At 44.2% G+C, this 23,684-nt stretch overlaps 1 protein-coding gene across 2 annotated transcripts in view; it reads left to right on the top strand.

The window, feature by feature from the left end:
• The first annotated feature begins 1,500 nt into the window (after nucleotides 1–1,500).
• The window catches only part of YWHAZ (tyrosine 3-monooxygenase/tryptophan 5-monooxygenase activation protein zeta), a 49,074-nt gene continuing 26,890 nt past the window's right edge, over nucleotides 1,501–23,684 (top strand). The window contains exons 1-3 of one of the 2 annotated variants that reach the window (XM_069220565.1): nucleotides 1,501–1,943; nucleotides 3,451–3,761; nucleotides 13,800–13,920. In XM_069220565.1, coding sequence (XP_069076666.1) covers nucleotides 3,462–3,761; nucleotides 13,800–13,920 — 421 coding nt within the window. In that variant the 5' untranslated portion in view covers nucleotides 1,501–1,943; nucleotides 3,451–3,461. The remainder of the gene's footprint in view (nucleotides 1,944–3,450; nucleotides 3,762–13,799; nucleotides 13,921–23,684) is intronic. The other variant, XM_069220566.1, reaches the window with a different exon arrangement.

The raw sequence follows: 23,684 nt of genomic DNA, 5'->3' as shown, positions 1-23,684 counted from the left end.
CCCTAACTGTCAGGAATAACTTTCCAAGCTTTCTCAGTATGGAAAACAATTAGAGAAGTGCTAGGAAAAAAAACATAAACATGCGAGTTCCTAGGTTTGCACAGACTCAAAAGGGCATTCTAAACCTGGAACTATTGCTTACTGCTATCTACAGCCTCAGTATGTACATCTGTGGAAAGGTGGCAAAATAAGGAACTTGCTAGTATTCGAACGCTACTATAGTATGAGCCCTGGCATAATCAGAGAGGCTATTATCAGAGCCCTTATATAATGAGATTTCTGCCATAATTTGTCGCCACACTCCATGGCACCAAAGGGTTACAGGATAAGGTTTATGAAGCAACCTGTTCCATGGACAAATAGATATTTTATTAAATTCCACACCCCTGAAAAGTCAGCTATACGATTACTATCCAGACTGTAGATGTGTTGGCTCGATCATTTCCTTTCATCTTTATTTTACTGGCAACATAAACAATCACTGACTCTTCTTACCTTCCCCTACCTATCCTTACACCTATTCGTATCCCAAAATGTAATCCTGGAAGAAGCTGTACTTTTAATGACTTTATTCTGTGCATCAGGTTTTGGGATATCTGTGTGTCAGTGGCTTCAGGCATTTAGCACTGATGGAATGCCATGAAATGATAGTCACTGGATCTGAGCCAGCCTTTGTTAGGGTAGCGCCCTGGGCGAAAATAAATTTGGCACCCTTGACTGATTAAAATTAAGCAGGTGGGAGCCTCTTTTGTGCTCTCCAGCAAGTGCCTGGCTGGGCAGTGACTAGCCTCTAAGCACGAACATCTTGGGACCGCTACAATCCACCTGAATCACCCGCAATTTAACATTGACATGCTAGTGAGAGGGTTGTTTGCAGGAAGAGAGGGTAAGGAAGGGGACTAATGGGGTGTCAATCATGAGTAAGACCACTTCTAGATGAATCACTGGAGCCAGGTGAAGGGGCGTTGCTGTTTGCATAACCTTACTAGACACAGCTCTGTGCGCCCCTATGAAGACTGGTCTTGCACTGGATTCAGATACTACCATTCCAAGGAGGGTGACATCATGTAAATAAAATGTAGTAACTCAGAAATCATATTTCAAGGTGGGGGCGAGTTTCAATAAGGTGCGACGCACTTGACAGTAGAATTGGTCCTTCACAAATAGGACGTCTTCTTTCATGTGACATTTTCTATTATGTTCCCACGTGTACATAAATCAAGGCAACACACAATACTCTCCGTTTCCATAACGTGCTGGGTACATTCTGATGGCTCAAGAAACGTTCTGGGTAATCGGCATTATCGGAGGAAAGGAGGCCCCTGTACAAAGAGCTGCGGGTAAATTGCTGGGGCAGAAAAGGTCGTTTGAGTTCATATAAAGGGCAACGCCTGAAAGTGTGCGGGTGCAAGGGCCCACCGTGAGCCCAATAATATCTATTATTCACGCTGGTGTAAGCACGCGCAGGTCGTTGTCCTAATTATGCAAAAGCGAAAGAAACATCAACCGCCCATCGCGCTCCAGCGTGCAGAGGCAGAACTCCCCTCCCCGGTGCGCCATTTTGAACGGCCCGACGGTTTGGCAGCAACTACAGAAGAACGCCGCGGAAAGCAGGAGGGGTGAGAGTGTCGGCCACGCGCACTCGGCTCCGCTCGCGGCCGCCATGCTCGAGCACCGCCCTAGAGATCCGACAGTTGTGTGCTGCGCGGCCACCAATCAGCGGTTGCCATAGCAGCCCTTACGTCATGCTCCCTGCAGCCCGCCTGGCGATTGGAGGAGACCCCGCGGCTGAGGGAGACTGAGAGGGGGGCGGAGGCAGAACGGGTGAGGGCGGCACAGCCGAAAGCAGAGAGAAGACGCGCAGACACCGCTCCCCAGCTAGCCCGGACGGAGGGACGCCAAGAGCCACAAGACCCCCGTCTCTTGTAGCAGTGCGGACACAGGTATTTTGGGGTAGAGTATTGGCAGTTGCGACACGTTTTATCGCATTTTCTTCGTTCCTGGCCCGTAGTGAGGCCATGAAACGAGCGTCCAGTCTCCTGTGTCCCGACGAGCCAGCGCCCTGACTCTGCGGTACGACCCGGAGGCCCCGTGTGTGAGGGGAGGCGAAGTGGTTGGGGCTTCCCGTGTGAGCGGTGATGGAGCCGGCCTGGAGGTTACAAAATGTCCGTTATGTCCTAGTTGGTGACGTAGGCGAGGCTGAGCCTCGCGCGGCCCCGCTGCGGCGCGCTCTGATGTGCTGAGGCCGCCGGGCCCGGACTGTCCGCTGCGGCGACAGCGAGTACTCTGGTGCCCTCCCCGAGGTTAGCGAGCCCGTCTGCACGCACGCGAGTATAGAGGGGGCAGACCGAGCCCTGCGCCATGTTGGTTCGCACGTACGGTTCTTTGTGTCTGCGGGCTTCCCCGTACAGGGTGTGGCTGCGTGATCCGTGTCTATCGGTACCTGTCGCCGCCTTGTGTCAGGGGGCCACCGCCTCCCCGTACCGAGGACAATCTTCCGTGCCGCAGTTACGGCAGATGCTCGAGCCTCCTCCGCTGCAAGATGCCGCCGCCCCCGGATCCTGTGGGTGGAGAGGAGAGCAGGGGCGCTTTCTTTCGAAGCGTGCTAGGGACATGCTGTGCACACGGATCCCGCAGCCAGTAGTGGTGGGGGTTGAGCCGCATCCTCTCCTTGTCACCATTGTGTCACTTCCAGGGTTTCAGTCCGCATAAGCTTTAGACACCTAACCTCTCAAGTGTAGCCTTGACCACCCTGTGATGCTGTCATGGTCCAAGGGGCTCTAGCACTCCCTTGAGTCGTGTAACTTTTATCAGAGTGCGGCCTGCTTACTACTTTATAGCATCTGTGTGTGTGTGTGTGTGTGTGTGTATGTATATATATATATATATATATATATATATATATATATATAGCATGGAAAATATGCGGTGGTGACTGTCGCGGCCTTTTCCACAAAAATAAATCGGTTGGGTAACGTGCGTGCGAGGTAGACTCTCATCGCCTGCACTTCACCCAAGCATGCCTTCGTAAGATGTCACTTTTACCTTTTGAATCGTTTTATCACCAACGACACTTACACTGTCCTTTCATAGTGGTTTTCCTCAAACAAGTGGCGTGGACTCGAGCCACCAAACACCAGACTTTTTCATAGTTGTTGACTTGGCGTGTGTTTTCCTTTCCTGTAACCTTTACCATATTTGAGTTATTGATTGTCCTAACTATTAAATCGTAATCCACATGACCCTGTTAAGTATGTCAGAATGGTGTTTCTTTAACATCGTAGTGTTTGTTTTATTTTTTAAGAGGACTCTGTTCCTTTCAAGAAATGACAGCACTGAAATGTGCTTTTCTTTAGTATTCTTGGGATTCGACGGCAATTATATACATGTATTTTTTTCTGTTCTCTTATTAAGCCGCCCTTATTCTTAATCTTTACTCATTTTTCTTAGCCAGTGCAGTCATGGATAAAAACGAGCTGGTGCAGAAAGCCAAATTGGCAGAGCAGGCCGAGAGATACGATGACATGGCACAGAACATGAAGAAAGTAACGGAGGAATGTGGTGAAAGTGGATTGTCAAACGAAGAGCGGAATCTACTGTCTGTTGCTTACAAGAATGTGGTAGGGGCTCGTAGGTCATCTTGGAGGGTCGTTTCTAGCATCGAGCAGAAAACGGAAGGCAGTGAAAAAAAACAACAAATGGCCAAAGAATACCGGGAGAAAATAGAGACCGAACTAAGAGAAATCTGCAATGATGTACTGGTAAGATGAACTGGCAGGTTTTCAAACACATTCCTCTTGGGAACGTCTCGTCAGATTTTTCTTAAAATGTTGTGATGCACTGGGACGTAGAGGCACATTTCTTATAGGGCATCGTCTGCCAGTTTGTGTCTGAAATAGTGTAGACAAAACATGTTTTATGAATAGATAACTAGTTTGTTTAGCGCGTTACTGTAGCGTAAACTTTACCATGTGCAGTAAACACCTCTGTAATTTGAACTACAGCTATGTACCAGTAAGCGAAAACTGAGTTAAAAAAATACTTAAGGAGTGAAATTGGGTTGAGCCGCGTTTTATGCAAGACAATCATAAGAATATGTACTCTGAGGTAACAGTTGGTTAATTTGTTACATATTGATAAGAATACATGCGCCACCCATTGAACGACTAAGTTTTCCATGCCTAGCTTGGTGTAGTTCTCAAATCATTATTTTTCTTGAAGCCTGTGTTAGAATAGGATGTTAAACACTTGGTCAAGAAAAAGTCTCGCCTCCCAGTGCAAACTATGCCAGCATTCATTAATGTTCTACCATTTCTTGCAGTTGGCATTGCTGTTATGAGTAGTGTTCTCTTCAGGTTCACGGCTACTTGACACGTGCAATTGTTCCTAGTCCTAATGATCCTGGGGCAGACCCCCTTCCCGCCCCCAGGTTTTGTGCATCTACCACCCGGTTTACGCCTCCCATGTCCGAGCAAACCCAAACCCTTGGTAAACATACCACACAGCTGCGAGAAAGTGTAGAACTGAACCTGCTCTGGATTATAACCAGTGTGGTTTCAGCCTGTGGCACAGCGCCAGCTTTCTCAAACATGAGACGACCAACTCGTCGTCCAATATGATGGCAGCAAATATGAAGACCCTTTTACCATTGCCAGGCTTAGTGGTTGGCCGGAGGTATTTGGGCCAGCTCCATGGTTGGCCTGGGTTATTAGGGACAGCACTTGAATAGATTCACTATTTTTTCCATATACATGGTCAACAGATTTGTATAGGATCTTCTGAGACAGCCTCCTGTAAAGATCATTGAGGAGCGTAGTGTCCGTGTTTATCTTCCTAGGTACACGTTTCTGCATCAGTTAAAATTCCACATGTTCGTGGGTGATACATACGTTTAGAGCACTTTGCAGTGAAGCATACTAGCATTACAGCGTACCTAGATTATGCTTCTTCTTGGAGATCATTTATGACTCGGGCCTCAGTCGTATAAGTTGAAAATGTTGTATTATGCACAAAGCACCATCCGAGTTCCTGGCCTTATTCAGAGACGGGGCATCGCCGCTCTTCAGCTGTCTCCGTTATTGTCTTCAACTAATTTGTTCCAGAAACGTACCTTTTTTAGGACTCTTGAGTATACGCAGACCGTAACACTTTCAGAAATCTTCAGCTTTTGACCGAGATCGAAGCTTTTCGTCTTAAGTTTGGTTTTACGGAAGCTTCCCAAAATTATCAAATAACAGTTTAATATCGTCTAAATTGGCGAACAAAGAATGGTAAATTAATGTCCTTTTAGACATGCTATTGGGCTCTTAACTCGTCAGAAGTGTCCTTTCTAGTCTCCTTTCCAGAACCAAGATGGGATGGGAGGCTGTGTAGTAGTGCTTTACAAAACTCCTCAATAACAAGGGAATGCTTAAGTCGAAACAGGACTGTGAGTTCCATGAGTGATTTGATTTTAAGAGGACTGCTTTAAAATGGAAGCTATGATCTGGCTAGATCGGTTTAGTGCGAGTGCTTAGATTATTATTTTTAAATATACATACATTTGTATTTTTCATATATTGTATCAAAAACATAGGAAAGCACCATACACGATATCATGAGTACATCGCCAGTGCAAGAAAATTAGTAACTGTAACATTGATCAGCAAACACCCCACCACCCTCTTTCTATACAACTGGAAGCCCGTGCGTTATCAAGAAAAGTCAATTGCAACATTTCACAGGACCACCTCTCAACTACACCGATTATGGCATGACCTGACTGTCCCCCATCATCTGCCGGTGTCTCTAGGGGGGAATATTGCGTCCGTCTGCCCCATACCATCCAAAAACATTCGCGGGCGACCTCTGGTGGCGTATGTGACTTTCTGCCGCCATATGCATATCCATATCCATGCCCGTCTCCACTCTTGTAATGTCAGGCTCTCACACACACTCCAGCACAGGGCTGTCTCTCTCTGTCTCTAAACGGCCTAGGCGACAGAACAAAAGCTTGGCTCGTGGCAAGTTAATGTCGTTAGGAATACCCAGGTGGATGGATGTGGGTTCTAGCCTGATCGATGATTTAGTGATTTCCTCAGTGATTGTCACCCAGGAGTACTCCCATTATTGCAACAGAATTTGAAGTTCTGCATTACCTGCGTCTTAGATGTGATGTGGCCCTACTTCCTGATTATAGCAGGCAAATTTTAAAATGTAGTTTTTGGAGGAAGTGACTATTAAGGCTTTAGCAAGTGTGCAATATTAAACCAGTGAGCTACGTGAATTAGATGTGAAAGTTTGTCAATAAGGACGTGATGGTATTGAGATGAAAGATGAAGAATGGAGCTCGGGCGATATGCAGGAAAACTACCGTAGCTCAATCATTCATCTTGGAGCAACATAAGAAAGACATGTTATGCATTTGACTGGAAAATGTCCAGACCTCTGATTATCATTGATGCAGGTCAGGTAGTGGATCTTGTATGGCGGGCTGATGGTGTGTTGCCTTTTCGCGTCTTGAAGAAGAAAATGTGACACCAGTGAATTTAGGGTAGGCCAGAGCACGTGTTGTGATGCGGGCTTGTTAACCTGAATGTTTCTGTGTCATCTTTTTAACAAAGTAAACCAGGGATCTTCAATGCATGTGCACAACGCACATTTGACTCGTGTTGCCATTTATGAGCATAGTTATTCACTAATATTTGTAATATATGAGCCCTGGTAGGTCAAACAGTTTAAACGTCAGTGGTTTGACTCTACCCTGTTTTGGCACCCTGTCGACCCAGACATCTCAGCTTTATGCTCAGAATTATGTTATATCACTGTACTAGTGAAGGTCCAGCTCATGAAATGTGTTCGTTTGAATGCTTATGAGTATTGGAGGTAGCGATCAAACTAAACGTTGGAGATTAGGCAGTATACTGCACTTCTTTGCCTCACATGAGTTCGGCAGATTGTTATAAAATGCTTAATTCATAAAGTTTTCGCCTTCCTCGACAAATATTGGCAAAGCAGAAAGTTCTGGCGTTGGCTGCCAGCTTATGAGTTTCGCCAATACTTTTTTTAAACAAAAATCATTAGATAACTTTTTGTCAGAACATTAATAATGAATTCCCTTAAGCATTCACAGGCAGACTACAGTCATTGTCTTAGTAATTAAGTTTTACAGAAATATTAAAAGATGGCCACCTGAACTTGCATACTCACGGGCAGTCATCTTTGAATGGTGCATTCGGAGCCATTTTGGAATGGGTTTAATGCTCATTCAGAAGTGGATGCACTTGCATTCCACACTCCGGATGTAGTGCACTGCAGTCTGCGGCAGAGACTCGGAAGTATTGTCTGGAAAGCAGCCAGTCCCTCAGAAAAGGGGGGGGGGATATATACACACACACAGGCCCATTTCTCCTTGATTTCTTGTAGGACTGCTACCGTGCACTCGCTGAGTTCACAAGCAGAATGCCGTCATTCGTTGTGAAGGGAGCTTATCAGTGGCTCATAGGCTGACTAGTTTCTCCACGCTGAAAACTGAGGTGGGTGGAAGCAAAACGTGAATCACACTGCAGTAGACCAGTGGTTGGAGATGGCTGGCTGAACGACTCCCACCCCCCTTTCTTATATTGCATACTTAAGGTTTTATCAAACTGGAAAGGCTGGCAAAATTCAGACCAAGATACAGGTCTGTTGATGCCCTTAGTATGAGTTGTCTTCTCTTTGGCAATGCTGGCTTCTAAAAGTGTGGTCCCGTCTCTTTTAGTAGTATTGAAACGCGTCCTAAGTTATTAGATTAGGTTTGGCTAAGAACGCTTTTTGAGTGCCCTATCCAAGCACGGTGAAGATAGTCATTTGGCTCGGATACATTCTTAGGCCGCCGAGCATCGTTTATATGGTGATATAAGCCTTATTTCGTGTTTTTGTGTGTAGGGGAGTTGAAGAGGGGCTTTGCCTATTATATGCAGGTGTCCCTTTATCACATTCGGGGATTTGCGATGCAGGCGTCTGACCTTCCCACTAGAAACCTTCCTATTAGAAACTGAGTTTGGGAGCACGAACTGGCTCTGCTGATAGAGTTCAGCTATAGACTAGGTAGCTAGATACTGGAGAATTTAAAACCTTTCTCTGGCATCGTAGTTTGCAGGATTACCGTGGTGGGGTTGATTGTAGTCCATGGACATGCTCTGCAATGGAAAACTACCACTCCTCCTGGTGTACTGGGAAACTTGTCTCAACTGAGGTAGAGCCAGCGCCTTTCAAGCGAAGACCATTGAAATGGACTGCCCCTTCCGACACCGTAGAATCCGGCAAATGACATTTTTGCACATTTGGGGCCATTTGTCAAAGTTAAATTGGCAAGCGTTTGGTCATACGGTTCAATGTTTTGTGGCATGCTTCGGCCTTCCTTGTGAACGAATCCCGAGTGGTACTTAGATTTTGTGAAGTTGTATTTGAAGGCGCCGCCTGGCCTCTACCTTTTACACTTGATGTGCCAGGCTCCAAGGAGTAATCATGAAGCGAGGCCGCTACCTGCCCTTCCCTGCAACGTTTTAGGGATGTGAGTTGACTTGCATGGATTGGGTCGAGCCTAGACAGCGCGCATGCGCCGCCTTCGACAGGTTGTAATCCACTTCTGTGGGCTTTCATCACGCTCAACATTTTCATTGGTTCCCTTGCCTGCCTCTCAATGTCCTTTTTCGTAGGTAAATGCTTTGCTAGTTTCGCCTTTGGCTGCTTTTTTTTTTTTTTTTAACCGCTTTAGAGACTGACCCTGTTACATGGATTGCACGATCGGCCTTGGTGAGGTGCACTTTTTTTCCCTTCCTCCTATCATAGTCCTTTTGTTTCTTCTGCATCCCTTGTTTTTGGGCATGCTGCTGTTTTTTGTGTGTTGTCCATGCCCAAAGCTGGAAGGTGCGTTTATTGAAAAGGTGTTTTTTTTTTTATTTTTTTTTTTTAAATATAGCGCTTTAATGAGTGCCACTTACGTACTTGAAGCTTCATATAACACAAACTCGATAGGAGGAGCGCTTTACTTGAATACCACTTGGGTACAAGTTTAGCAGTTGAAAAATATACAAACTGGCACATTTTTAAACAGAAAAACTCAGAAGTCCTCAATGCAGCTCTCCCGGCATAGCGGGAGAGCTGATACTACAGTATTTACTGTACTCTGGAAGCCATTTTGGCCCATAACTTAGCCTGTGGTGGTTCTATAACAATGGGACGATCACCAAACCATTCAGTAAGACACACTCTTTCTGTCTAGGTCATCCCTGGATCCCCACTTTAGGTTTGGGAGGGAAGGGCGTAAAATAGTAACCTCTCCCACCATTCAATGCCGTAAGTGTGTTTTTTTTTTTTTTGTTTTTTTTAATGGTTGGGGGTGGTCGTGTTTTTAAGGGCCTTGTTTGTGATATTATTGCAATAGGCCTGAAAATGTGTTAAGGCGGTACGCCCTCTGGTGATAAATATATGGTTACGCTGTATTACTTTCTGCCATTCTCTTTTCAGGTGGAGGACTGACTTTATGGTTACATGACCATGTTTTTCCAAATGCAATTTTTATTGTGGTGTCCTCTAGGGGCTGTTCTGAGCATTAGTCATGATACTGCAATAATCGCTGCACTCGGAAGCTCTCCGCTTTGTGGGGGCGTTCCTTTTGTGGTCCTTGGACAATGGGACCACCATCAAAGCGCTCAGCACGTGGCGCTCTCTGCCTAGGTCATCTCTGGGTTCCCACACTAAGTTTTCGAGGGGTGGCGGCAAAATAATCCCTTCCACCATTCAGTGTGTTCCTAAGCTGGTACTTTAGTTTTACAGCTGAGTAGTTTGTGTGTTAAGGGCCTTGTTTGTAATATTATTCTAGTAGACCTGAATATGTAAGCCACTACTCCCTCTAGGAGCTAAAATATGGTTACATTGCACTACATTCTACCATTCTCTTATAAGGTGGTTATACTCTGTAGGGGCTGACTATATGGTTACAAGACTTTGTTTCTAAGAAATGCTATTTTTATTGTGGTGCTCTCTAGGGGCTATTAGCATTAGTCAAGAGTCTATATTTGTTGGACTCAAACTCACCACATAATGCTTTGCCTAGCATTTCTTTTGCAAAGCATTTTGGCCCATAACGCAGCCTGAGGTGGTCCTACCACAACCACTAAACCATTCGGCACGACCTGCTCTTTCTGTCTAGGTAATCTGTGGGTCCCTACACTAGGAGGGATAAAATACATATATTAAATAATAGCCACATTTAAATTTTTTGCTGCAAATAGAGGAAAGAAGGTAAATGGAAGTACTTTAGTTATATGCAGGGTCACTGGAATTATGTGGTAAAGAGGACCAAATTATGGGGCAGGATTGACATTTATTTGGCAAGAAAAGTACAGTTATGCGTTTACAACACAAATAGATCTAACTCGAGCACATGCAAGACCTATTGCAAATGCTTGTTACACTTGTAGCTGTCTACATACAAACTTGGAGGCACTAGTGAAATCCGTTACTGCCTACCGAGGGGTTTGTTGATCCACACCTGGTTACATGTTGATGGGCTCTTAAACGGCGAGGAGGGGCTCGCGCTAATGTGGTGCTGCCACCTGAAAGGGCTTTCAACCAGAATTTTCTATGTTTGTTTTATTAGTATTTTGGCAGTAACCAAAAATATATCCCTTGGTCGTTGTGCTCTGCTTGAGGAAGGCTCACGTCTCATTGTCTTCTTGGAATCACATGCATGTTTGTGTTCTCGACAAGTTTGCATGTGCCCGTCTGCCTAGACAGCTAGTGAAGCAAAGGCTTCACGTGGTTTCGACTGTAGTCAGTCATTGCCCTGCCCAAAAGACAACACCGCGCCAGCAGTGCACTACAGTCTGATGCTTTCTCTAACTTTCCCAAGAGAGCTGTCAGGATCCAAATACCTTTCTAAAACAAGCATTTGCAATGCAACGGGTCTCGTGTTTGCTCATGTTAGATCTGATCGCGTTGTAAACTCCTAACCCGACTTCATCTAACGGCAAAAGTGCTTTTATGTACGTAACCCGAAAAAGTGAAATTAACTGTGTAAAGCGCTCAACTTCTGCCAAGCGAAATCGTGCTAGGAAAATAGAGAAAAAGTAGTCCACGATCCGACAGAAAACAGCGAGCCTCACATGTTTTCTGTACTTGGACGCTGCGCTCGAGGAGGGCTAACCAGAAAAGGCATGACGTGTACATGCCTTACACTAATGAAAGCAAGCAGATTTTACTAGGCAAGCCCACAAACCAATGAAACACACTGACGTGACGTCGACAGGGCTCCGAGCCCTTTTCTAAGAACTAAAGCGTCTCGCTGCAATGCGCGAGCGCATGAAACGCAGGCTCGACCCTAAAAGACTCCTTGCTAAGCCATTTATTTAACCGTAATCTTGACGTTGTCTAGTAATACAATATGGCTTTTAAATTGGAAATTAGAGGGGTGGGCTTTTCTGGAGTTCTTATTTCACATTCAGGGGTACTTAAAGCTTGCTGATAAACGCCGGTACTCTACATTTTAAATGTAAAAGGAACTGGCTGCACTTGAGCGCCCTAGTTACCTGCGCACTAATGGTATCACATCCGAACTTTACTTCTAATGCCTTGTGTAGGTATTTAAAAGCACAGATCTAAAAATTGAGCCGTTAATGAACCATGGTTTGCAAAGTTTAGGCATAGTGAATTTAAGGATCGTGATTTACTTTGTCAAACTTTAGTGTTGCTTTTGGCCTTATTGGGCTTACCTCAGTAATTGGTGACAGAGGCTTCTCTTAGAGACCATCCTTTAAAGGTCAAGATTTGATCAGTGATCCTGAAGGACAGGGCTTTCCCCATCACTAAATTGCAGTTGACCAGACAGCTCAAGTGAATCATTCCTTGGTAGTGTACACTTCAGTACCTTGGTAATTGACACCGTATAAGATTCATGTTCTCCGATTACCTCTTCCGCTGAAGAATTTGTTGACCCGAAATAGAGGCAATAATCTGCCTTTAATGGCTTTGAGGTGTGAACGAGCAGTACTCCACTGCACAGAGGACACATTGGGTTCACTACCCCCACACTCCAAGGTACCCCACAGTACTCCGTAGACCTCACTGAGTGAATTTGAAACGTTTCTCTAGGACGACATTTAGCAGCATAACCGTGATGGAATTGCGAGTAGTTATTTATGGACCATGCAAATACTTGGCAATGGAAGGCTATTGTGTCGCTCGCGGTGCCCTCTTTAACAAAGTTCAGTTCCCTTTAGTAGGACCCTGAGGCCTCCATGCATTTGGTGTCACTCAGTTGTCGATTGACATACTACTGCTATGGTTAGATTTTTGACGAGTTACTAGTGGGTGGAGCTTCATCAGTTGGCATATTTGTGCCATTTGGTTGCCAGTTTCCTCGAACGATGACATTTCAGTTGCCACTCTGTAACCCCTACCCTAAAAGTGATTCTTTGTCACGGCCTCGATTACTATATCCCTGTGACTCACCGTTTTCCAGTGTAACTACACTGGCTGTTAGGGTTGTTTAAAGGGCATGCTCCTGAGTAACTATGTAGTTTCGTCCAGTGTACAGATTTTGCTTTTAATTTCATATTGTTGTCTGGAGTAGGAGTTGAGGGGGTAGGTAAATGATCAGCTGGTTTAGTGAGTGTTGCTTTGGTAGTTCACGTCTTAAATTTGCACACAAGACGAACAAATGGTGTAGTGCTACATACGTCTACAAAGCCCTTCTTTCAGAGTGAAATCGACTTATTAAGATGGCATTGACACCTTCCTGGGTAACGTTGTCCTTTTAAATGTTAGTGACTGAAACGTTCGGTTCTATTAGAAGTTACACTCTCCAAGATCATCCAGTGTTGCCTAAGATGTCATTTTTCTCCCACAACGTGCATTTATTAGTTTCCGTTTATTGAAGACTTCCATCGCAAATGTTTTTGGAAACATTCTTACTTATGTCATGGCGAAATAATAGCGTTTGCTTGGAAGTCTAATTTCTCATACTGAAAGTTTGAGTCAGTCCGGTTTAGAAATATGTTATGTCTTTAACACTTCCACAAATGTAGTTCTAAAACTCTGGATGCCGTCTGTGGCCTTAGCTTACTTTTACTTTACTCGTGGGATGACCATTGATTACACCCACTGGCCCTTTTTCAGTCAGGAGTACAGATTGTTTCTGGTATAGCTTGATAACAGTTGGAGCCTTCCAGTCGTGCAGCCAGCTCTCCATTTGCACGCTAAATTTCTTAGGCCGAAAGCCTGCACTGATTTGTTCCTCTTGCATGTATTAGTATGGTCCTCTGGATCAGAGCTTACAGTTAGCCATATTTGTTGAAAAGAATACTACCGTCGAGGTCGGAAGGAGGACTACTTTATTTCCATGACACACATTGGAAGTCAATAATCTAACTTTGCTTGTGTCTGATCTTTCTCACAGAGTACGTACGGCCCTGTTCGCCCTACATTGGTATAGACTCCGGTCATAACATGAGAAGTGAGTTTCCCGCATTTCACATCCCCCAGGACCCTACCCCTGCTTTGTACCTTAATGAACTTGATTGTTTCTGTCTTCGAGAACGGCCGATTGTCCTTTTAGCTACCTAAGCAAATGCAGTGTTGGTATGATGTAACTGGATGTTTTCGATCAAAAAGGCAACCCTCTCTTTATTTACCGAATCTTCTATTAAATGTGTTAAACACGAGTGACTTTGTTTCTTTTTTTTGATTACTATATAATTTGTTTGTTTTTTAAACTAAAAAATCACTAAGGGAGAGCATGAAGTGTGGTTTCTGATGTTCACCGCTTTTAATTTTAGGGTCTTTTGGACAACCACCTGGTTCCTAAAGCTACACAATCTGAAAGCAAGGTTTTCTATTTGAAGATGAAAGGAGATTATTATCGTTACTTAGCTGAAGTAGCTGGTGATGATAAGGAAGGTATGTACATTTTAAGCTTCTATTTTTCTTGTGGATAATGTTGGGTAGCCCCAGTTCTGGTGTTTAAATTGGATTTACCACTTGGAGAATCCCCATTGGAACAAGCGGACTGCGTATTTGCCATCTGATTTAAACACTAAAGGTGAGAGTAAAACATGGTTTCCATTATGATGGTCTGCCCTGTGATCACTGTCCCCAAACAATGACACCACAAATCTGAGTTGACAGAACCTGTTAACCTTCAACTCACTGGTTACTTGCCTCTATAGGATTAAGGATCATAAGTCCGATGATACCATTTGACACCACTCACCTGTTGTTTAACCAGTTACTTGATCATCCGAGGACCAAGTTGAGTGAGATTTTAGTTGAAAACATACTCTGGAGATAAAACCATACCGGCTTGAATTATGGCACCTCTGACTCAAGCCAGGTAGTCTGGGCATGTAGTAATAAAACCCAGACTAACGCCCCACCCCCCCAAAAAAAACCTCTCCGTGCTCTATATCGGCTATTAACACTACAGTTCATGTTTCTTGTAGGGTCGCTAGGCCGTTTTCTCTGGCAGCAATGCTTGATAAATTTATTTTAGCATTATTCAAAGCATACTCTAAATGTGGTGTGTTGTGTTTGTGTTTTTTTTTTCTTTCTTTTTTTTCCCAACAGGCAGGGATTTGAGTTGCTCTGGGACAGATCTGGCTAGTAAAGTCACACCGTTTCTCTAGCATTGGACCTTTTCTAGATACAAATGCTTGGGTTGTTCCCCTGCATCAAGCTCGGGACCCTTTGTCTGTTACCAGAATAGTATGCAAGTGCAGTAAGTGACATTGAAGACAAACTGAAAGCAGCCTTAAAATACAAGTAGCCTATTCACCTCATTGTAGCCCATCCGTCTCATTTTAAGACCAAAAGTCCTTGTGTGGAACTGTTCTCAAGTAAATGATACTATTTAGTAGATTAAACAAACCTGCATTAAGACTGAACCAGCTGTCTAGTTGAGATGTTTATATTTTGGGATTTCTGAATCCCAACAGTGCAAGGATTAGAAACGACTTTGTTCAAGGTGTCTGACTGCTCCCCCATGATCTACACCACCTATATAACTTCGATGGCCTTGCTGCCATACCCTATTTTTCAATGCCTTGAAGATTGGTGACAGGCTTCTATTTGAGACAATCCTTTAAAGACGAAGATCTGATCTGTGCTCCTATTGGACAGAACATTCCCTATCACTGTATTACAATGGACCAGAGACCACTCAAGTGAATCTTTGCTCGCTAGTGTACATTTCAGTTCCTTGGTAACTTACATTTCACAAGATCCATATTCTCCTATTACAGGTTCCGTTGGAGGAATAGAGGTGTGATTGCAACAATCTTGCTTTAATGGCCTTATAGGGAGATGAACGGACAGTACTCTGACATGCAGAGGGCTCTGAGGCACTTAGTGTTAAATAAGTCGCCCCTAAACTCCCTCCTGTCCCCAGTCTTGGAATACATTATTGCTGGATTCCCAGCTGTGGCTATATCAAATTCATAGGTACAACACAGTACTATTTATCCCTCACAGTAAATCTGAAACATTTCTCTAGTATCTTGGAGGATATTTAGTATTACTGTGGGGTAGTTGTATGTAATAGTGTGCCCTGGAAATACTCTTCAATGGAACACTAGTCCTTACAGCATACTCAAGACTCATCAAGGGGTGCAACCAGCACATTTCAAGTGTAGACCATTGAAACACATGTCCGCTCTGTTTCAGCTACTTCATAATCCAGCACATAACACCTTTTGAAAGTTAAAGCTGTACTGTAGTTTGGCTGTCAAACTGAACGACTCCCAGTGGACTAAGGCAGCTATTAACAATGGTTGGACTTATTAGCACCGTTTTGTTCCAGTTTAACACCCGAGTACATCAATTGGCAACTGAAAGGTGATGGATCCTTTCCAAAGGATTTGGCACTGCGTTTAGTGTTTTTATTAACTTTTGATCGATTTCAGCTAGAAATAATTTTTTCTGGGTGGAATCAGTACGTTCTGCATAGTAGGATCTTCATTTAGAGCCATAAAGGTTGAATAATTCCCTGCAGCCTGTGCTGACCCCTAAACACCTTAGAAGAAGCCTGTACCTTTAAAAACCTCAGAAGCACCCTATCCCACAATGCACTATAGTGGCAGTTTGCCCATGTCAGTTCTTTTTCCGGCTCCTTCAGGCAGATTCTTTGAACTTCTCGGTGTGGTTTTTTAAAAAATGTATTTGTTTTTACCCTGCTTAAATATTCTCTTGAAATTCAGCCCTCGTAAAGACTATTATACTACATAATTTGACATCCCTTTTTGTTGAGTAAATCCATATATTTTTTTTTGTGTGCTTTTTCTGACTGGATTATTTTAGTCAGACTGCTTTTTCTTTTCACCAGATGTCCATCGTGTGGAAGAAAGCAGGCAAGCTCTGATGCTCAAAGTTTGTATGCTGTGCCTTTCACCTTCACACTGCACAAAAGGATATGGCATTTCTCAAAATGTCAGAGGACACTTCAGAGCAGCAGGCTGCGTGGTTTGATGCAAGACATGAAGGCAGAATAAGAGAAAGAAAAATAATGTAAAGATTATCCTCAATTTTCAGTGGAAAAGCATCAACTCTGATTTTGACTTCCACAGGGGGATATTTAAAGACCGGAAATCTCCTTCTTGACATTGACACCATTCTCATTAACGGTGTTCACTGATGTCTACGCAGATGACACCCAACTCGTCTCCCTCACCCGCTGAAACTCCGCGTTGTTCGAAACTCCAGACGTAATTTGTGACTACGAATCTACCTACTGCCTCCTCACAGGTGGGATCTCTGTAGCACGTGGACCCTGGGCCCCCTGCTGTCGGCAAGCAGGGGTTGCACCCTTCAACTGCGGGGAACAGAGGCAGCCAATAGCCGGTGTTGAGAGAACCTTTCCAGTACAGCCCCACTTCCAGCCGTAACCCCTTTTCTCTGGCTTTCTCTGCTGGAACAGGGTTCCTGTGCCTTGCCAAGTGAAGGGGACCATATTGCCATGTGTACCCTCCGGTGTCCTCGTTTCCCCTTACGACTAATACTTCTATTGGCTTCTTCCCAATTATTTTCAGGGATAAAAATGGGAAGTATCCTGAGACCAAGCTTATTGCGCCACCCCCCCCCCCCCCCCAAAAAATATATATAAATAACTTAATTGGGAGCAGCAATCAACGGTCAAGAGTGCTGCGGGTCAAAAAAGTTTGGGAATGGCTGAATTACAGCCTTCCACGTTCTAGGAGTCCAAAATGTAGAAGCTGACTTCCTCGGTCAGTTTCACATAGAAACTCGAGTGGGTTCTCGACCATTATGTAATAAACATCTAAAAGGAATGGGATACACCAACGTTCGTTTTGTTCACCATAAAATGCAGAGACTTCGTGTCCGGGGTGGCAGAACCACAGTCTCTGGGAAATGCCTTTTTGATCAGCTGGTTGACTCCCATTGTCTATGCTTCTCTGCCAATACCACTCATACTACAAGTAATCCCGAAATTATGGAAATTTAGCATCAGAATGATTTATAATTGTCCTGGATTGGCTGAAACAGTGGTTGTGCACATACCTTCTTCAGTTATTTATAGTGCGTCACAGGCGCCTTGCACTGAGGTCGGATCTCATATCCAGGCTTCAAGTCCAAAGCTTGAATCCAACGATCCCATCCTTGAATTTGGTAGCATGGCTCCTGAAATCACTCAATACAGCTATCTAAATCTTCCCCAAGATTGTGTGAACGTTATTAAAGAAACAAAGCAACCAGCAACAGGTTCATGGTATGCCCTCAAGTGGAAACACTTTTCTGTGTGGCGTCAAAACAATGGCCTGACCCTATAATGTACAAGAGAATGTCATCCTCCTATAAGTAACTTCCCACACTTACCTTCCCATGACCACCTTATTATTATAAACTATGGCTCTTTAAGACAAGGCTTAGCTGCTTAGAAACAATCTATAGCAAGATGGATAGTTTGCTGTATTTCTTCGTGCTGCCAAACTTCTAATAAAACTGCCAAGCGAACCTAGCGCTCCCTCTGCAAGAGGGAAGGCAGCAACCACAGCTTGGGTCGGTCAGGTTTCAGTTGTAGATATCTGTAAGGCAGCTACTTTGACATTTATACACCCTATTTTTGACATGACACTATTGTCTAGACACAGACACTCAGAAGTATGTTGAAGAAACATTGAGGAATCGGTTTAAGCAGTTCCAATTTTTGGCTTGATGTTAGTTCACCACAGTGCGACTATTACAGCTAACTCGCATAAGAAATTTACCACATGCATATACCTGACAGCCGCATTATGGGGGATCTTTCCTTCTGCTTGCTACTCTAGTCAATGTTTGACTATCAGTGAAGATCCGACGATGCAGAAGGAAAATTTACATAATTGTAGTCCTAGTTCTGCATTGCAGGTATCTTCATTGAAGTCCTAAATGGACCCCCTGGCTCTCAGAGCATGTTATATACTTCACATAAAAAAAAAGACACTCGCAGGCAAATTGCCCCTTTAGTGCATTGAGATGCGGGGTGCTTCTGGCGTTCTTAAAGGTACGAGCGTTTTTTTTTATTTTATTTTTTAATAAAAGCTTCCGTCCGGCTACATTTTTTTTTTGTGCTTTTTGTACACAGCCTTTTATTCAAAGGCTTAGTTTTTCAGCAATCCTTCTACAGAATTTGGGAGGAAAATACATAGCTGGCAAACTACACAGACTTTATGGAAAATTATTTTCAGTGATGAACATGCTTCAATTTCATTTTCCTGAAGCGTAGATATATATCAAAGGAAGGTGTTGCTGGGTCCGTGCAGGCTGCGGGGATTTAGTCAACATTTATGACTTCAGTGAAGATACCTATAATGCAGAACTAGAACTTACATGTAGGTAACTTTTCCTTCTGCAGCAAATGCTGGATTAAGTGGCAGTTCAGCAAATCCATGATTGTGTGGTGAAGGCCCAGCCACAGAATTATATATTTCCAGCAGCAATGCATGACATGTTGCTTTATGTTTTGTCTTTCTAGAACAGGTGAGTGGAATACGATTACCAGGCACTTGCCCGACCAAAAAAAGGACACAGATGTACAAAACAACTTGGAAAAGGCTTTTTGCTCCGCCATGTTTTATTGCCTTGGAGTTTCACTTGCTCACTCCCTATTAGTCTTAAAAGGGGGCTCCTGATCAGTTTTCAAGCTCTCCTGTGACAAGCGCAATGGTTCTGGAAACTATTGTCAAATGACGTGCACACAACGTTTTACTGGCTCAGCTTTGGTTGCCCAGCATCCTCTTGCCAGTAATTGCACTTGCCTAAACTTGTGTCTAAAACCTGCAAAACCATTACAACCTTTTCGTTGGTGAAATTTGCAATCCTAGTAACAAATCGTGTAATTTAAGATTTTTCTCCTGCTTCTAGATTCTTTTGCGCAGAGAAGGTTGATTACTTGCCTTTCCCTACTTGCTATTCTGAAGGGCCATTTTCAGAAATTAACATACACACTGGATGACCTACTTCTCCATTTTGATGTGCAGCTAGAACTCTACCAGGAAACAATGGACAATCAAATTATAACAAGTTTAATCCAATGGGTTTTTAGGGTAGGCAGTAAACACGAAACACTAATTGGTCAAGACTGTCTTCTGCATTTTTATTTTTGGACTCTACAGGAATTGATCTCTCTAAGTATTACTTATAGGCTGTTGCAGTGCATTTTTATTTGTGTCCAATAGTCTGAATCCTTTCTCACAGTCTATTTGTCCAACATTTTAACTGTCTAAATATTCATGCATCAACTAATGATCATTGCTACCCTCTTCTCTGTTCCCAAAGAATCAACCACCTCTTTAAAGTAATTGTACATGTGAATTGCTAATAACACTGTATACGTGTAGCGGACTAGTGCAATGGAATCATGTTGAATCCTCTGTGAATGCTGATCCGTTTACCCCATTGTTTGTAACAGTGTGAACTGCTTTTTGCTTTCTTTAATGTGTACTTGAAAGAATTGGTTTATTGTAAACTGCTGTGCTCGCGCTGTCTCAAAAACCTCGGTGAATGAGAGATATACCCGACCTGACACACAACCATCTCTTTATATGCCTGGTAGTTAGGTATCTTGCTGCTGCTTCATCCTGTACTGTTTCCAAGTGATGCTGTGCACCTTTTGCGTGCCATCTTTACGCTCCACTTCGCGAAACTGGTTGATGTTGTGCATTTCACACATCGCTTGTTTAGTGTTGGGCTCGGAGTGTTACAAGTTGTTTTTCTTCGAAGAAGTCTTTTCGAGTCAAGAGATCGAGGGACTCCTCCCCTTTCAGCTCCATTGCGCATGGGCGTCGACTCCATCTTAGATTGTTTTCTTTCCGCCATCGGGTTCGGACGTGTTCCTCTTCGCTCCGTGTTTCGGTTCGGAAAGTTAGAACAATATCGGAAAATTCGATGGTATTGTTTGCGTTCGGTATCGGGTTAGTTATAGCAGATCGACACCGAATAAAAGAAGAGCTCCGGTAGCCCTTCGGGGCTTCTATCCCCCGGCGGGGCCTGGTCGGCCCGACCGCGTGCGTCTTCAAGGCTCATGGAACGGACCCCATTCCGCTTCTGCCCCGAATGCCACAATAAGTATCCTTACACAGATCAACATTTGGTCTGTAATTTGTGTTTGTTCCCCGAACACAAAGAGGATACTTACGAGGCCTGTCGGGCATTTCGGTCGAAGAAGACGCTACGGGACCGGAGAGCTCGAAGGCTTCAAATGGCATCGACGCTGTCAGGACACCACGGCGTCTAAGAAGAGGAGACTTTGGCCAGCAGGCCATGGCTTAACCCGTAAACTTGGTGACCAACCATCGGCACCGAAAAAGGGCACACACGTGTCGAAGACATCCGACTCTGGTCGAGATACCGGCACAGAGTATACTCAGCACCGAGATACTGGCTCCGACCAAACTCGATACCGGCTCCAAACAAAGTCGGCACCGAGAGATCGGCACCCTGAAACCGAAAAAGGTGGCTTCGGAGCCGAAAAAGACTGTGGAAAAAGTTTAGGTGCCGAAACAAAGTTCTTATTCCGAAGAACAAGGCCTTTCAGCACAACTACAAGGCCATAAATTTGGACAAGAATTAGAGATGGGGGAGCCAGACTATACACAAAGAAGGCTCCATATTAAAAAAGAAACAGGGAAAATAAGAACTCTTCCCCCCCCCCCCCCCCCCCCCCCCCCCCCTATTAAAATGAAAAGGAAACTTGCTTTCCAAGACACAGAGAAACAGCCAAAAGCAAAGGTGGCGAAAGAGAAAACTCCACCACGTTTTTCTCCACAACCATCGCCACAGCACTCACCGCAACTATCACCAATTGCAACACCCCCTATGATGCAATCTCCAACGCACACAGGGATGACCCAGATGCATGGGATTTATATGATGCACCAGTATCTGACAATAGCCCAGACTGCTACCCGGCAAGACCGTCACCACCTGAAGACAGTACTGCTTACATGCAGGTGGTGTCCAGAGCAGCTACTTTTCACAATGTAGCACTGCATGCTGAACCTATTGAGGATGACTTTTTATTTAATACTTTGTCGTCAACACACAGCCAGTACCAGAGTCTGCCGATGTTACCAGGGATGTTAAAACACGCAAAACAAGTGTTTCAAGACCCCGTCAAATGCAGAGCCATTACACCTAGGGTGGAAAAAAAGTACAAGCCTCCCCCTACGGACCCTGTGTACATCACGCAACAACTAACACCTGACTCAGTGGTAGTAGGCGCAGCACGCAAAAGGGCAAACTCGCAGACTTCTGGGGATGCACCACCACCCGACAAAGTCGAAAGTTTGATGCAGCGGGGAAAAATAGTTGCAGCACAGGCAGCCAATCAATGGCGCATTGCCAATTCACAGGCTTTATTGGCAAGATATGACGGGGCTCATTGGGATGAAATGCAGCATTTTATTGAACATCTTCCCAAGGAGTTTCAAAAGCGTGCATAGCAAGTGGTGGAGGAGGGCCAAAGTATCTCCAACAACCAGATACGATCGGCAATGGACGCAGCGGACACAGCCGCCAGGACTGTGAATACAGCGGTCACTATTTGGAGACACGCATGGCTCCGCACCTCCGGATTTAAGCCAGAGATCCAATAGGCTGTGCTTAATATGCCTTTTAATGGACAACAGTTGTTTGCGCCGGAGGTGGATACAGCTATAGAGAAGCTAAAGAAGGACACTGACACGGCCAAAGCCATGGGCGCGCTCTACTCCCCACAAAGCAGAGGCACCTTTAGAAAGCCACACTTTAGAGGGGGGTTTCGAGCCCAAAGCACAGAACCCTCAACCTCTCAAGCCAGACCCACATACCAGGGCCAGTATCAAAGAGGAGGATTTTGGGGACAATATAGAGGTGGACAGTTTCCTAAAACCAGAGGGAAATTCCAAAGCCCCCCCACAAACTAAACAGTGATTTCAATGTCACAAATCCCCAACACAACACCAGTGGGGGGGGGGGGGGAATAACTACAGACTCATGGGTCCTAGCCATTATCCAACATGGTTATTGCATAGAATTCCTACAATTACCACCAAATGTGCCTCCAAGAACACACGTCCAAACAGCACTTGGATCTATTACAACTAGAAGTCCAAGCGTTGTTACAAAAAGAGGCAATAGAACTCGTACCCAACCATCAGAAAGGAACAGGTGTTTATTCCCTGTATTTTCTAATACCCAAAAAGGACAAAACTCTGAGACCCATCTTAGATCTCAGAACACTTAATCTTTACATCAAATCAGATCACTTTCATATGGTAACACTTCAAGACGTGATCCCCTTGCTCAAACAACAAAACTATATGTCAACATTAGATCTAAAGGATGCGTACTTCCATATACCCATACATCCTTCACACAGGAAATACTTGAGGTTTGTAATGCAAGGAGTACATTACCAATTCAAAGTGTTACCATTCGGGATAACCGCACCAAGGGTATTTACAAAGTGCCTTGCAGTAGTAGCGGCACATATCAGAAGACAGCACATAGACGTATTCCTGTATCTAGACGATTGGTTAATAAAAACCAACACTCAGAAACAGTGTCTTCAACACACAAAATACGTCATAGAAACCCTTCACATATTAGGGTTCTCACTAAACTACCTAAAATCACACTTACAACCGTGTCAAATACAACAATACTTAAGAGCGACAATCAACACAAAATAAGGGATTGCCACTCCAAGTCCACAAAGGGTACAAGCATTCCAAAATGTAATACAAAGCATGCACCCAAACCGACAATATCAAGTAAAATTAGTGATGAAACTTCTAGGCATGATGTCTTCATGCATAGCCATTGTCCCAAACGCAAGATTACACATGCGGCCCTTACAACAGTTCCTAGCGACACAATGGACACAAGCACAGGGTCAACTTCAAGATCTAGTGTTGATAGACCGCCAAACACACACCTCGCTTCAATGGTGGAAACCTATAAATTTAAACCAAGGGCGGCCCTTCCAAGACCTAGTGCCTCAATACGTGATCACAACAGATGCTTCCATGGTAGGGTGGGGAGCACACCTCAACCAACACAGCATCCAGGGACAATGGGACACTCAACAAAAACAACTTCATATAAATCAACTAGAACTACTAGCAGTGCTTCTAGCATTAAAAGCATTTCAACCACTAATAGCCCACAAACACATTCTTGTCAAAACAGAC

This window comes from Pleurodeles waltl, chromosome 2_2 (genome assembly GCF_031143425.1).
Source record: "Pleurodeles waltl isolate 20211129_DDA chromosome 2_2, aPleWal1.hap1.20221129, whole genome shotgun sequence".
In the NCBI taxonomy this organism is placed as follows: domain Eukaryota; kingdom Metazoa; phylum Chordata; class Amphibia; order Caudata; family Salamandridae; genus Pleurodeles; species Pleurodeles waltl.
Note: the sequence above shows the minus strand (reverse complement) of the source record. Positions and strands in the feature narration are given on the sequence as shown.